The sequence below is a fragment of the Varanus komodoensis genome, unplaced genomic scaffold (assembly GCF_004798865.1).
Source record: "Varanus komodoensis strain SLA01 unplaced genomic scaffold, ASM479886v1 scaffold42, whole genome shotgun sequence".
Lineage (NCBI taxonomy): Eukaryota > Metazoa > Chordata > Lepidosauria > Squamata > Varanidae > Varanus > Varanus komodoensis.
This window is the reverse complement of record NW_025335972.1, coordinates 5,412,496-5,425,176: the sequence shown is the minus strand read 5'-3', so window position 1 is coordinate 5,425,176 and position 12,681 is coordinate 5,412,496. Positions and strand designations below refer to the sequence as shown.

Here is a 12,681-nt window from a genome sequence, read left to right as displayed (position 1 = left end):
ACTTGAATTGGGCCCGGACTTCAATGGGAAGCCAGTGAAGCTGACGGAGAACTGGAGTCATGTGAACACAACGCCCAGTCCCCGTCAGCAGCCTGGCAGATCTATTTTGCACCAATTGAAGTATCCGGACCGTCTTCAGGGGTAGCCCCACGTAGAGCACGTTACAGAAGTCAAGACGGGAAGTCACCAGTGCATGTGTCACTGTCGCGAGGCAGTCGTACTCCAGATAGGGGCGCAGCTGGTGAATCAGCCGAAGCTGGAGGAAAGCGCTCCTCGCCACTGCTGTCACCTGAGCTTCTAGTGAAAGCTCCGGGTCGAGGAGCACTCCCAAGTTTGAGGAGTTTATCTGTTTAATATTAGAAAATGAAAAGATCTGGAATTGTGTAGAGTTGGTTAGATTGAAGCTACTATTGAAGAAGAAAGAAGATATTGACTTCTATCAAATTTGGAGAGTCTTTCTTTTAATATTGGTCAAGGAAAACGGGACTCTGTAAGAAATGGATGGACTGATCTTACCGCAGAAGGAGAAAGAAGATAGTGATTTCTATCAAATTTGGAACCTTTTTTTTTATTGGCTGGAGAAATGGAACTTTGTTTAGATCTAAAAATGTTTTTTAAGATTCCATAAATGGATCTGAATATGATTACAGAATGTTAAAAGATATGTAGTAAGGGGCTGACTCAGTAGTTCCGATGTTTGTGATGACTGATGTTTTTAGTACTGTTTTAAAATTTAATAAAAAAGTACTGCAAAAAAAAAAAAAAGAATTTGTGGTCATACAGCTGTTTTGGTCTACTATCTCATCACTCCAACACAGCCAGCACAGCCAACACTAAGGCATGATGGGAGGTGCTGGCCAAAGTGCCTGGAAGGGCATGTTGCCCTCGCTTGACTGCCCTACCAGTTCCCAGTCAAGACTACATGTTTACAGTAGGGGCAGGTGGAAGTACTTCAATCTTCCACCATCCCCATTTTCCTTCAGTTTTTACTAGAATCTCCAATGTTCATGTTTAAATTTACAAAGCAAGAAGACTCTCTCAGGTTCCTTGAACACAGACAAGCAAAGCACTGCCTATTAAGGATTCCTAGGATCCCTTGATTATTGCTCTTGTTTATCGTAAAGTATTTTGTTGGATTTGACTAAAACTTACTTAGTTACAAAAGTTCCGGCAATCAGCTGGCATAAGGTGCTTGTCCAGAAGTTGGCTAGTTGCTGGGAATGAAAAAGGTAGTTGTTCTTGGTGTGTGTTTCAAGGACAGGGTGACATCCTCCTTCAGATGTAGAGGATGAGGCTTGGGAAATGGGGCCTCCAGGCACAAAGATGGCAGAGGTGGAAGACCTCAACCCAAGCCTGCCATCTCCAGGCGTTTGGACAGACCCTGAGAACTGTCTGGGTTTGCAAGTGCCGGGAGGGAACATGGGAGAGCAGCCGGAGGAGGCTGATATGATCATTGACCCCATGTTGTGGCATCAGGAGAGAAAGACTAGCCAACTAAAGGGGCTGCATACAACTAGCAGGCTTGCCTGTCTCCAGAGGGGCACTCCCAGAGGGGTGGGGTCCAGGGCTACTCTAAAGCACGGTTCTCAGAAATAGTTTCTAGTCTGAATTCAATGAATCACACTATGCAAGTTCAGACACTCTTTCTTCACTGGCTATAATTTGCTGGATGTAAATTGGAAATAAAGAGCTTTTGCCAAAGAACAGTCTGTTGTTTTGAAAGAGAGAATGGAGAAACCCAGTTCCCTACACTGGTGGTCCATTATCTGCTCCTTCCATTCCATAGGGTACCCTGCTAATAACTCTGTTCTTGTGGAATTATCATTCACTTTGACCACTTTAAAATTCCTCCCAGACTTCCATTAGCACCATCACATTCTCTGTATTTGTTCAATCATTTATACCCTGCTTAAAAAGTAGACCAGCCTGCACTATAGTCACACACATGGTGAGGTTACTCTGAATGTTGCAGGGGAAATAAGACTGGTCCAGAATGACAAATCCTTCCAGAAAACCCACAATTTGGTGCTTCTTGTTTATGTAATGCCATATTCAACAAGCAACATGAACAGTGACTTGCACATACCCACAGAAGTTGTAAGATGAGCATGCTAAGACATGCATGAAGTCACACACGTTTACAGTCACATGACATAACAGATACCATAGCTTGGGTACATACGCACAGGGCTGCCTGTTTGCCTGCAGGTGCCTTTTCATGTATTACCTGGGAAGGGGTCTCGAGTGAGTCCCAGCTGGCTGATGATGTAGCGAGGGATGTCTGTCTTTACTAGGTGTCCCTCTTTGGCATGGTCCTCAGCTGCTTCCAACAGGTGATAAAACTCCTCAGGATTAAACTCCTAAAGTGTGGCAGAATTGGTCAGAATTAGGGCCTGGAATTGTCCCATATAGTCATGGGTTGGAGCAGAACATCTCCTGTAACAGCAAGAGGCTGGCCATGAGCAGCTGCTTCCCCTTCGTCTGGAAAGCCAGAAAAGAGAGACCCAGTGAGGTGCAGGGAGAAGAGTGCTGGAACTCAGAGTTCAGTTTAGCTCTAAAGCTTACCAGGTGACCCTAAACATGGTATATGCAATTGCACAAATAAAGAGGGAAGGCCCCCATGCAGCACTCTGAGCTCGCTGGAGGAAGGCTGGGATACAAATCTATCCTGGAGCGTGGCATCTTCAAATTGGTGAAGGATCTGTATGGGAAGAGAGGTCTGCAAAATCCCATCAGGAGTGGCTGGTGTGTTGTGCACCGTGCAGAGGCTACAAGTTTTTGAGGGTGTGCTAGATGTTTGATCAACTCCCTTCCTGCCAACCTGGTATGCTGAGCTAAAATTGCTTCCAGAATCACTCAGCTAACTGGGCACCAGCATCTGAAGGACACCAGGTTGGCAGAGGCTGAACTTTTGCTTTCAAATGGCTGAACAGCTGTGCAGTTGTGAAGCACCTCTGCAGACTGTATTACTCATACAAGGCAGGAGTTAGACTGAGATCTCTTTGAGTTGGATCACTATGTGAATTGGGGCTTTTAAAATCATTTTAATGGCTACAGAGAGAAGCAGAGGTCTAAGCTGCATTTGAGCAGAGAATCAGGCAAATCTGGCCACAAAGCGGCAAATCAAATTACAGCAGGATCTGAGTGATCAATTCTTTCAGCAAAGAATCAGAAGTCAACAGTAAGTGGAGAGAAACACCCAAAATATTTCAGGGGTTTAAACAGCAGGGATAAAAATATTTCTGTCTTGTTGCTTTGAAGCATATCTTTTAAAACTTATTTTCTGTGTAGCTTTTCCCCTACATTCAGACATTGGGGGAAGGGAGGCATAATCAGGGGTTGGAGTGCTCTCTCATGTCTGTTATCTGCTACTCTAGTGTTTCCAATACTAGCAACGCTTGAATGTATGCACAGCAACAGACACTGCATCAGCCCGGCCAATGCAATGCAGCAAAACCTCCTACTCCATGAGCCAAATGGAGACTGGCCAGGGTTGAGGCAGCACTTCCTATGATTGGCTGGTGTGTTGTCAGGGAAACCAACAGGCATCTTCAAAGCCTAACCAGCACAGGTGGAGGGAAGCAGATGCTCGATGCCCTCCGGATGGTGTTGAGCAGAGCCAGGATTGGGGGACAGAAGGAAAGGCATAATTTGTGCCAGGCCTCAGTAGGATTCCGTTCAAAACCTTTCTCGGCACTACAGCTTAGTCCTGGAATATTGTAAGGCAACAACAAGGCAGCCTGGAGCTTCTCCACATGGAAACATGGATAGAAAATTAATCCTAGTCATGAGGACCTCTGCAGCGACTAAAGGAGGGGAGGGTGGTGATGTTTCAATTGCAGGGGTGAAAAATCCACACAGTAGAGTCAGTGTTAATTAGGGTGGAGCAGCATAAGCCAGGCTTGCTTTTAAAGAAAGTCCCATTTAAGTAACTTGGGAGATCTTCCTGGCAGGCTGAGCCCTTGCATCAGACCTGTCTACCTCCCAGACTGCCACCCTTAATTATTCTCCAAGTCTCTTGCCTCATCTTCCTGTAGTGGCCTCATCCATTGTTTCTCCCACACATATAGCTTTGAAGATGCTGAGCCACATGAGTTAATGACATCAAGTTCCTTCTACCCCTTGCTAGAAGCCCTCTCACTGCCCTTGCTTGAGCCATTCTTAGGAAACTGGCGGGCCTGGAAGTCCTTTCCTGCAGCTTCCCAGGCAGCTTCTGATGCTGGTTATCCGGGGTGGGGGGGGGGCGGTCTAAGTTCTCTGTATATGTATGCTTTTTTCCACTTTCATTTTTACTGCATGGTCAGTGCTGACATTATGCTGAATGGTAGTGATCATATCAGCTGAAGCCTGAAAGTGGATTCTAGGGGTTAGGATGGAGACAGGAGCCCTGTCCAAAAACCTGAATTCTTTTCCCTGCTATGGAGGAAGAGGTAGCTCTGGGAGAAGCAATAATACTTGCGGGTTTCCAGGCTAGCTCTCCTTGCTCTTTTAATGGCATTTACTTAGAAATTGATGCCCCATCTGCTAGTCTGGGGGAGCTCTCAACTGAGTTTACAGCACAATAAATTAAGAATATAGTATATATTTTACAAAGTACAAGAGGGCAGATCTTAAAATATAACGTCTGGAAAAATGCACACATTAATGACAAACGGAGCCACAATGTCTGGTGTCCACTGGAATGACAAGCAGACCTTGAACAAAAGGAAACTGTTTCCGTGGATCTGAATCACTGAGTCATAGCAGTCAAATGTGGCCCATGCATAGGAAGGGGTTTCCTGCACATTCACTCCCCCGCCTGCCCCACTTCTCCATGACAAATGTACACGGCCACTTCATTTGTGCATCCACTCTCTCTCCATCCCCCTGCTGACCACACCTCCATCTCCTTTACACACACACTCCCCACCTCCCACACCCACCAGGCACTTTTCCCTTCCCTACAGACACACCACCTCACCCAAAACACACAACAGACAGGGCTTTCTCATGCCAGCACCAGATGATGTTTCAAACGCAATCAGAGAGAAAGACAAGGCTTTCCTTGCTAGAAGACTCTGGGCAGGGTCCTAACAGCTTCACGGCCCACACAGGAGCAGACTAAGGGTCACATGTAGTCCACAGGATGTACACCCCAGCTTAGATAATAAAAGAGAAAGGGAGAGGAGAACAGCAGCCTGACAACCCTCTGCCCCACTCCCACAGCCACTCCACTGCTCATTAATTATTTGCAATGGACTATCCTCTGTGAGCATACTGAATAATCCCTAAGACACCTTTAGAGCATGCCTGATGTCTTTTGATCTCTTTCCACACAATCACAACAGGCCTTAGCATCTTGAGGCATCCCGTCAATTGGCTCATGCTCCCACCCCAGTGGCTCACCAGGCACTCCAGCAGACGAGCGGGACGGGAGATGATAATGAGCAGCTTCTTCACCAGCTGAGTGACAAAGGTCACCTCCTCACTCTCAGAGCGCTCATAGGCCTGCAAGCAATAGGGAAGGCAGCTCATTAGGGAAGGAGTTAACGTGACATCAGCCTCATGGAAAGCTGCTGCATCCACAAGGCACTCCGCATTACAGCCTTGTTGTCATTCCTTTCACAACCCCTGGTCCCACACGGCTCCCTTCGTCCATCCCAGATGCTTCCTTCTTGACTTTTCACCATGCACACTTAATTCTGGTTTCCACTCAGAAATTACTTTAGGCCAACCCAGCTTCCCTGTGCCCTTTTTGAATGCTACTGCTGGTATCTTTCATTCCTTGCCACACTTCTGGCTTCCTCTGTACATCCTGCTGTGCACCACCTAGAGGATAGGTGCTCACATCTTTCAACAGCTTCTCCATGTTCTCCTGCAACTCGTAGAAGTAGACTGTGGTGATGAGACCCTCCTGGGACTTGGCTAAACAGTCTCGTGCCAGCTCAATGACCTGGTGGTGGATGAAATTGAGTGCCCCATCTGCCAAGGGCAACACACTGTCTGGCTCATAGCTCTTAATGAAATCTTGCAGCTTCTCTTCCATTTGCGCAGTGGCCTGTTGGGATGAGAAAGACATGCATCCAAGGAAAGAAGACTCTCCCAAATAACCAACCTCCTCTCCCAAAGCCAAGGAATAAGCTGAAGAATCCTGACACACACCCATCACCAGCAACCCAATTTAGTGCATTCTCTTCACTACCCCAGTGTAAGAAAATAATACTCTATGAGTTTTGGGCAAAAGGTCCCGTCTTTTTATCACCTTCCAAATTATGGGAATTGCCTGGTATATCACGGCTAACCACAGTCTGCAGTATCCATCCATCCACCCATCCACCCATCCATCCACTGTCTGTTTTCAATGCCTCCATCCCGTCCAAGCTTTTATCTCTAAATATCTAACAATGCACAACCAGCCCCAAAGACTCTTCTTCTCAGAGACATTTTCTTAGAGACCCTTATAAGGAGGAACAGTGCTCTGAATCTTCATCACACCTTTTTATAGAAATGCATCATGAGTGTACCTGGTTGCTTCTGACTCAGTTGTGATTGCCTCCATCTCTCTATTTTTTCAACATTTGTTTAGAATATTGAAATAACAACAAATGGAAGAGACAGAATAAAATAATGACCTACTGCTCTTAGCAAAACTATTCAAGATGTAAAGCAACCTTCTCCAACTAATTGGAGTTCACATGGGGACTAACTTCATCATCTCCAGCTATTGTGGCATTGCTTCTGCTGGTTGGAGATGATGTGAATTGTAGTCTGGCACATCTGTAGACTGTCAGGTTGGAGAAGGCTCCCATAATGAATTCAATTTAAATTTAAAGTGCAATTTTTTTCTCTATCTCATGGTTCAGATCCCTTTGTCTCTATAGTGTGCCTGTCCATTTTTCAGGTTTCCAGTTGAAGAGTATGTGAAACAAGTCTTCCTGCTATCTTGCTCTTACCTTGGGGAATCGCTCCTTGTAAACATGATTCATCATTACTATCTCATTGTCATAGGAGGATGGAGATCGGCCCGGGCTGCAAAGGAACCATAACAGGTCACATCCTGATGACAGTTTCTTCCATTCTTTTATACATCTTACTGATTCAACACTTACTAATTTAACTATTTGGATGTATGCAGTAGAGGCTATATTCAAACTGAAAGTAAGTCACTGTATGATTTAAGAAGTGTGTTGTTTGGACTATTTGGTTCCCTAGGCCAGGGCAGAGGGGTCTAGGGTAAGACCTAAAAGAGGAGGGAGGAGCAGCATACAGAAAGAGGCAGGCTTGCCCACGCAAGTTGCAACAGCAAAATGCAGCTATCTTTGTAACTCAGAATTATGCAAGGGCATTTCTTTATACAAGTATATGTATTGCCTTGTTGATCAGACCAGAAGTCTGATTTCGTGTTCTAAATGAGTCAAAGCAACAATGCTGTCCAGTCCAACACAATTGCTGTAGGTGTAGTTTAAGAGCACAGATCACTGCAGTACACATTTTGCCTACAAAGTTACCCCCCCTCAGGGTTTTTGGCAACTTTCAGACCCACCTCTGAAACCCCAAGAGAGCTGATTCAAATGCTGACCATTTAGCATTGACTCTCCCATTCCACAGATCATCAAGAGCTTCACTGTGGGTCACATGTTCCATCCACAGGAAAGCTGCTGAGAGAGGGCTGGATGTGGGATGCCCATGTAGGCATGAAGGGGCACCTTGGCTGCACCTCACTCACCTGAGGCTCCGGGACCGGGGCCGCACTGCAGGAGACCGCCGCCCCCCGTCATCATCAGTAATGCTTTCAGTGCTGCCAAAATGCTTGGAAAGGAAATGCAGCTCATCCACAGTAGGCTGGTAAGGCAGCTGGTGAAGGCGCTCTTGGGAGGAGCAGGATGACTGTGAGGGAAACAAGGGACTGAATTGGCCACAGGTGTAGCACAGAACCCTAACCCTAACTCTCACTCAGTGCTGAGATGCAGCAGGCTCTGGAATGGAGCACCACTGCCAGTCAGTTTCACACAGCACCTGGCCCAGACCCAGTATATATTCACTGCACGGCCTTCCAACATGTACAGCCATTTTAGTAGAGAAAGCAAAGTATATTCCAATTGCCACAGAAATGTGGTTTGCAAAAATCAGCTTGCGATCACCCCCACAGAAAGTGGCTGTAACATAGGCAGCTGGGTCAGACCATTGCACCTATCTAGTTCAGCCCTTTCACCCTGAGTGCCAGCAATGGGTCCCCAGGATTTCAGGCAGGGTTTTTTTTTCTCAGCCCTACTTGGAAATGCCAAGGGTTGAACCTGGAACTTTTGGCATGCAGTCAGCCACCAAACTACAGCCCTTCATGTTGATCTGGAGCTGAGAAATCTGGATGTATTACACACAGGGAAGGGTACATACACACCCTGGCATCCTACAGCAGAGCATCTAGCCTATACAGGGGCTTAAGAACACCATTATGGTGCTAGGAAGGCTGTGTCACATCTGGGCGCACATGCTCTGTTTTCTGTGACACATCATCTCATAGGCCAATTCTGAGTGCTGAACATCATGTAAACCCTTGCTCTACAGAATGACCCTTGCTCTATGTAAGGGCAATCCAGACTAGCATCAGTGACTTCCTCCTTCCCATTATGTGGCCAGCATGTTTGCAGTGCACACACAGGGTCTTCTTGGTGTGGGTGTATGAGCACTTGCAAGCTAGAGATCAGTTGGCTAGTTTTAGCAATTCCTTCCTCTGTAAATGCAGGACCAGCCCTACTGTTAGGTAGAGTGAGACAATGTTCCCAGGCAGGGGGGTTTAAGTGTTATGAAAGGGCAACGAAGTGTTAACTTTTAAATTTATTCTTTCTGTATTTTTACTACCAAGAAAAAGGAGAAGCACTTGTGGGATCTTCTGCTTTATGTGCCACTATAACTTGATTGGCCTTGGGTACGGTGTCCCTACACCTGAGACAGGGTGCCATCTGTCATTCTACCTTAAGCAAAAGATTTGGGGCCTGCTCTTCATATAAGACCATTAACAGTTGCACAGACATGACTATTTTCAATCACTCCAGCCTAGTGCAGCCTTTGAACCACTGTTCAATAAAAAGCTCCCATATCTTATCATCCCTTGCCTCCCTTGCAGGTCTTCCAAGCAGCAGAAGGCCCTTACCGATACAGTGGAACTTGGAGTGTTGGTTCCATACCCAGATGATGGCAAGGAAGCCAAAGACCAACGTCGTCCATCTGCCCTGAAATTGCCAAGTTGAACATTAACTTTGAGAGTGCCTGATCCCTTCCCAATCTGCTTAGCTGTTGCACTCATCAAGAGACAGCCTCCTGGTGGTACCCAACATTTTTGTGGTCTGTTTTGTCATAGCTCAGGATAAGGCCTTCAGTATTGTAGCACACACACTCTGGAATCATCCCACTACTAGAAATTAAGCTGTCATCTAATTTACTGATGACAGAAATTTACTGAATGATTTACTGAAAACATATCCAACAGATATTTTCAGGAAGATAAACATATATTTGTTTTTGTGCATTGCTTAAAGATTCCTTTAATGTTAGTAATACATAAATATTATTAAATGAATAAATGCAGCTTGCTCATAATAACTGGATCCAGATTTCTAAGGCACAAGAGGGTACAAAATGGCAAGTGCAGCCTCTTGCCTCTAACTCAAGTGCCACAGACATGACAGCTCATTTCGGAGTTTCATTAGAAAACTTGTCTGTTAAACCTAGTTTCAGAGCCATCTATTGATTTAATTACATTTCATGATAATACTCGAGATTTATCCTAGGATTACTGCTTTTAGACAATGCTACAAGAGTTTGGGCCTGTAAAGGCCTCCAGTAATGACAGCAGCAGAAATTGTAAGAAGTCTTCCCTATTCGTAAAGTGATTACCATGACAGACATGGCCAGCCATAAAACACTCATTTCCCAGAAGGCAAACTGGTGAGACTTAAAAAAAGCAACTTCCTCAAGAACCCAAGAATAAAGAGGAGGTGGGGGGCTGAGTTCCAAAACACAAAAGCACTCTTTTGAACTCAAATGAAGACAGTGCTGGAGGGCAGCACTTCACTTTGGAGCATGCCAGCTTCCCAGATAGGTTTTTAATTAAAAAAAACTTAAGTAAGATTAAAGGGCCTTAAAAAATAAAATCCAAGAGACGTAGAGCTGGCACCAAGAGAAGCATCCATGGGCAAACTGGTACCTACAAGAAGTATACTGGAGGCCCCAGCCTTCCTTTGTTAACTTTGTTAGTCCTCAGCAGCTGGTACACCTATGTTTATTACTTTTGCTATGCCAATTTATATAACTTTTGAACAAGGAGGTCCCATTTATCAATCATGATTAATAGCTGTTGGCATGGCTTATCACCCATGAAGTTGCCTGGTGCTTTTCAAACACCATCTAACCTGGTGATATTGATGACAGTGACTTCCCTAACTTAAAGTAGTCTCCACCAAATCCATTTCATTAGACAACCAATCTTTCCACACTGCACAAGCTTTTAGAAGCCTCCTTCATGCCCCTTGCCTTTTATTCTGTACTCAAATTGCACCACCACCAATTTTAGCCTTTTCTCACAGGGCAGGTGCTTTAAACAATCGTGTAATACACCAAGATATAACCACCACACTCAGCCCTGTCCACAACTTGTACCAGGACATTAAATGCAACATTATGTATGAAAGAGTCCACAATGCAGGGGTAGTCATTGTAGGAGTCTTCTATATAGCTTCTTCATAAGTGTACTTGGAACCCAAACTGGAAAGAAGGGGCTGGGGACATGCACAATGCTTATGTGACCTGGCTGCATTGCAGAGGGCTATAAACATATTGACATGTGCTACTTGATTGTTGCAATCAGTCTTCTGGATTCAATAACAATCAATTAGTCTCACTTTGAATTATTAATTAACCCTTCATGTTCTAAGAAAGTTAGAATGCATTTCCACTACAAATTGGCCAGGCTATGGTATTTGGAGCCATCCCATAAAAGGACAAATCATTGATGCACATTCTGACAAGGCAGGTCCTTCGCTAAAGCCAAGCAGACCTGCCTCTGGAAATTATCTCAAGGAGATACTGAAGAAGACAGAACATTGCCTATGTATTGCATTGCATAGTCCAGTCCTCAGCCATCTTAAGCTTTACTGTAAGTCCCCTTTTTGGGTGTGACAAACAGGGACATGGATTCCTTCATATATAATGTTATGCAATTTTCATCAGTTGCTGCCAGGACCTCTGCATTTTTCCAGCTTGGAAAAGGCACTTTAGAAATATAGAATTTCTACTAAGTAGGGAAATGTATCTCAAGCTCACCAGTCTCCACCAGGCAGACTCGCGCCTGTTAATCTTATTAACTTTAGTTTTAATTTGGAGACAGGCAAAGAAATGTTGGCTCCAAACCTATGCTCCAAACTAGAGAGCATCCCAGGGCAAAAGGATTTTTCTCATCTCCTCCTTTGGGGGCAGACAGAAAGGTCTACTCTTGTAGAGGAAGATCTGACTTTGCAAGCTATGTCTACAAAGCCATGGAAAAGAATACAAAAAAAGAAGCATTCCAGAAACATTTGGTGTGTGCACCAGGAAAAACCATTAATCTTTTGCAGAATCTCACGCTCTCCCACACCCATAACATGAAAAAGAAAGAAAAATGCCATTTTACTTTGCTGGCTGGTGTGCATCCAGAACTTTAGATAAGATAGTTCCTGCACTTTTGAATCTCTCACTCTCTCCCTCACACATGCACAAAAACCAGTAGGATTGTTCTGGTAATCAGTTCTAGATCTCAGATTAGAGGGAAATAAATATTTAAATCAGTGTAACTGAACGGAAGAAATAAGCAGCAGCATTAAAAGAAAGAATGCACATATTCAGCAACTGAGCTATGCAATGTCTACGGCAGACCCTGCTAATGTATAAAGTACCTTCAGCAGGCACAGCAAAAGAGCAAGGGTTATCCCAGGTAATGTGCAGAAACATTCAAGAGGAAAACCAAGTGCTATGAAAAGCACGCTCTTTTTAGCTCTGGCAATTCAGGCAGAGGGCTGGATATGGAAGAGTCAGATGGAAAGACGGTTCCCCTAGAACTCCTGAGTTAATTCATGTATACAAAGCAACCCAGCAAGATGAGACAAGGAGTGTGAACAGGGACTTTCAGTTTCCTACCAGACAGAACTATTATTTATTTAACTAATTTGTATACCACCCATAAGCCCAAAACAGACCTAGAGAGGAACCACACGTTTCATAACTGAGGAAGGGGTTCCTTGATATGCAACCACTCACTTTTGTTGTTATAGAATAAAGAGACCTCAGGGACACGACAGAGCTGGGGAAGTTTGCGGGACTGGATTGTCAAGCACATTTAGCCTTCAAATTAATTTTTCAAAACCTCCTCCTCCTGTGGTATTTGTTCATTCAAAATGGTTTCTACTTGTGTAAGACCTGTAGAGATCTGAAATGTCACTGGTTCAAATCTTACCTCAGGCATGAAGGTGGCCTTAAAATGAATGATCAGTCTTTGAGCTCCAGCTCACCATCTGTAATACGGAGATAATGACTGATGCTCCCACCATCCCTCACTACTGGCTATGCTAGCTAGGGATTATGGGAGATGCAGTTCAACGACATTGGCAGAGCTACATTTTCCCTCTCCCCTGCCTGGTATTACAAAGTTATTGTAAAAGGATCACGGAGATT

The 12,681-nt window shown here is 44.7% G+C and overlaps 1 protein-coding gene across 1 annotated transcript in view; it reads right to left on the bottom strand.

Moving 5' to 3' along the window:
• Window positions 1-12,681, bottom strand: part of MAST1 (microtubule associated serine/threonine kinase 1) — a 61,437-nt gene that overhangs the window by 28,348 nt on the left and 20,408 nt on the right. Inside the window, exons 4-9 of the mRNA XM_044443552.1 lie at window positions 9,131-9,209; window positions 7,706-7,866; window positions 6,933-7,008; window positions 5,828-6,037; window positions 5,386-5,487; window positions 2,228-2,360 (exon numbers count right to left, since the gene is read on the bottom strand). Coding sequence (XP_044299487.1) covers window positions 2,228-2,360; window positions 5,386-5,487; window positions 5,828-6,037; window positions 6,933-7,008; window positions 7,706-7,866; window positions 9,131-9,209 — 761 coding nt within the window. The remainder of the gene's footprint in view (window positions 1-2,227; window positions 2,361-5,385; window positions 5,488-5,827; window positions 6,038-6,932; window positions 7,009-7,705; window positions 7,867-9,130; window positions 9,210-12,681) is intronic.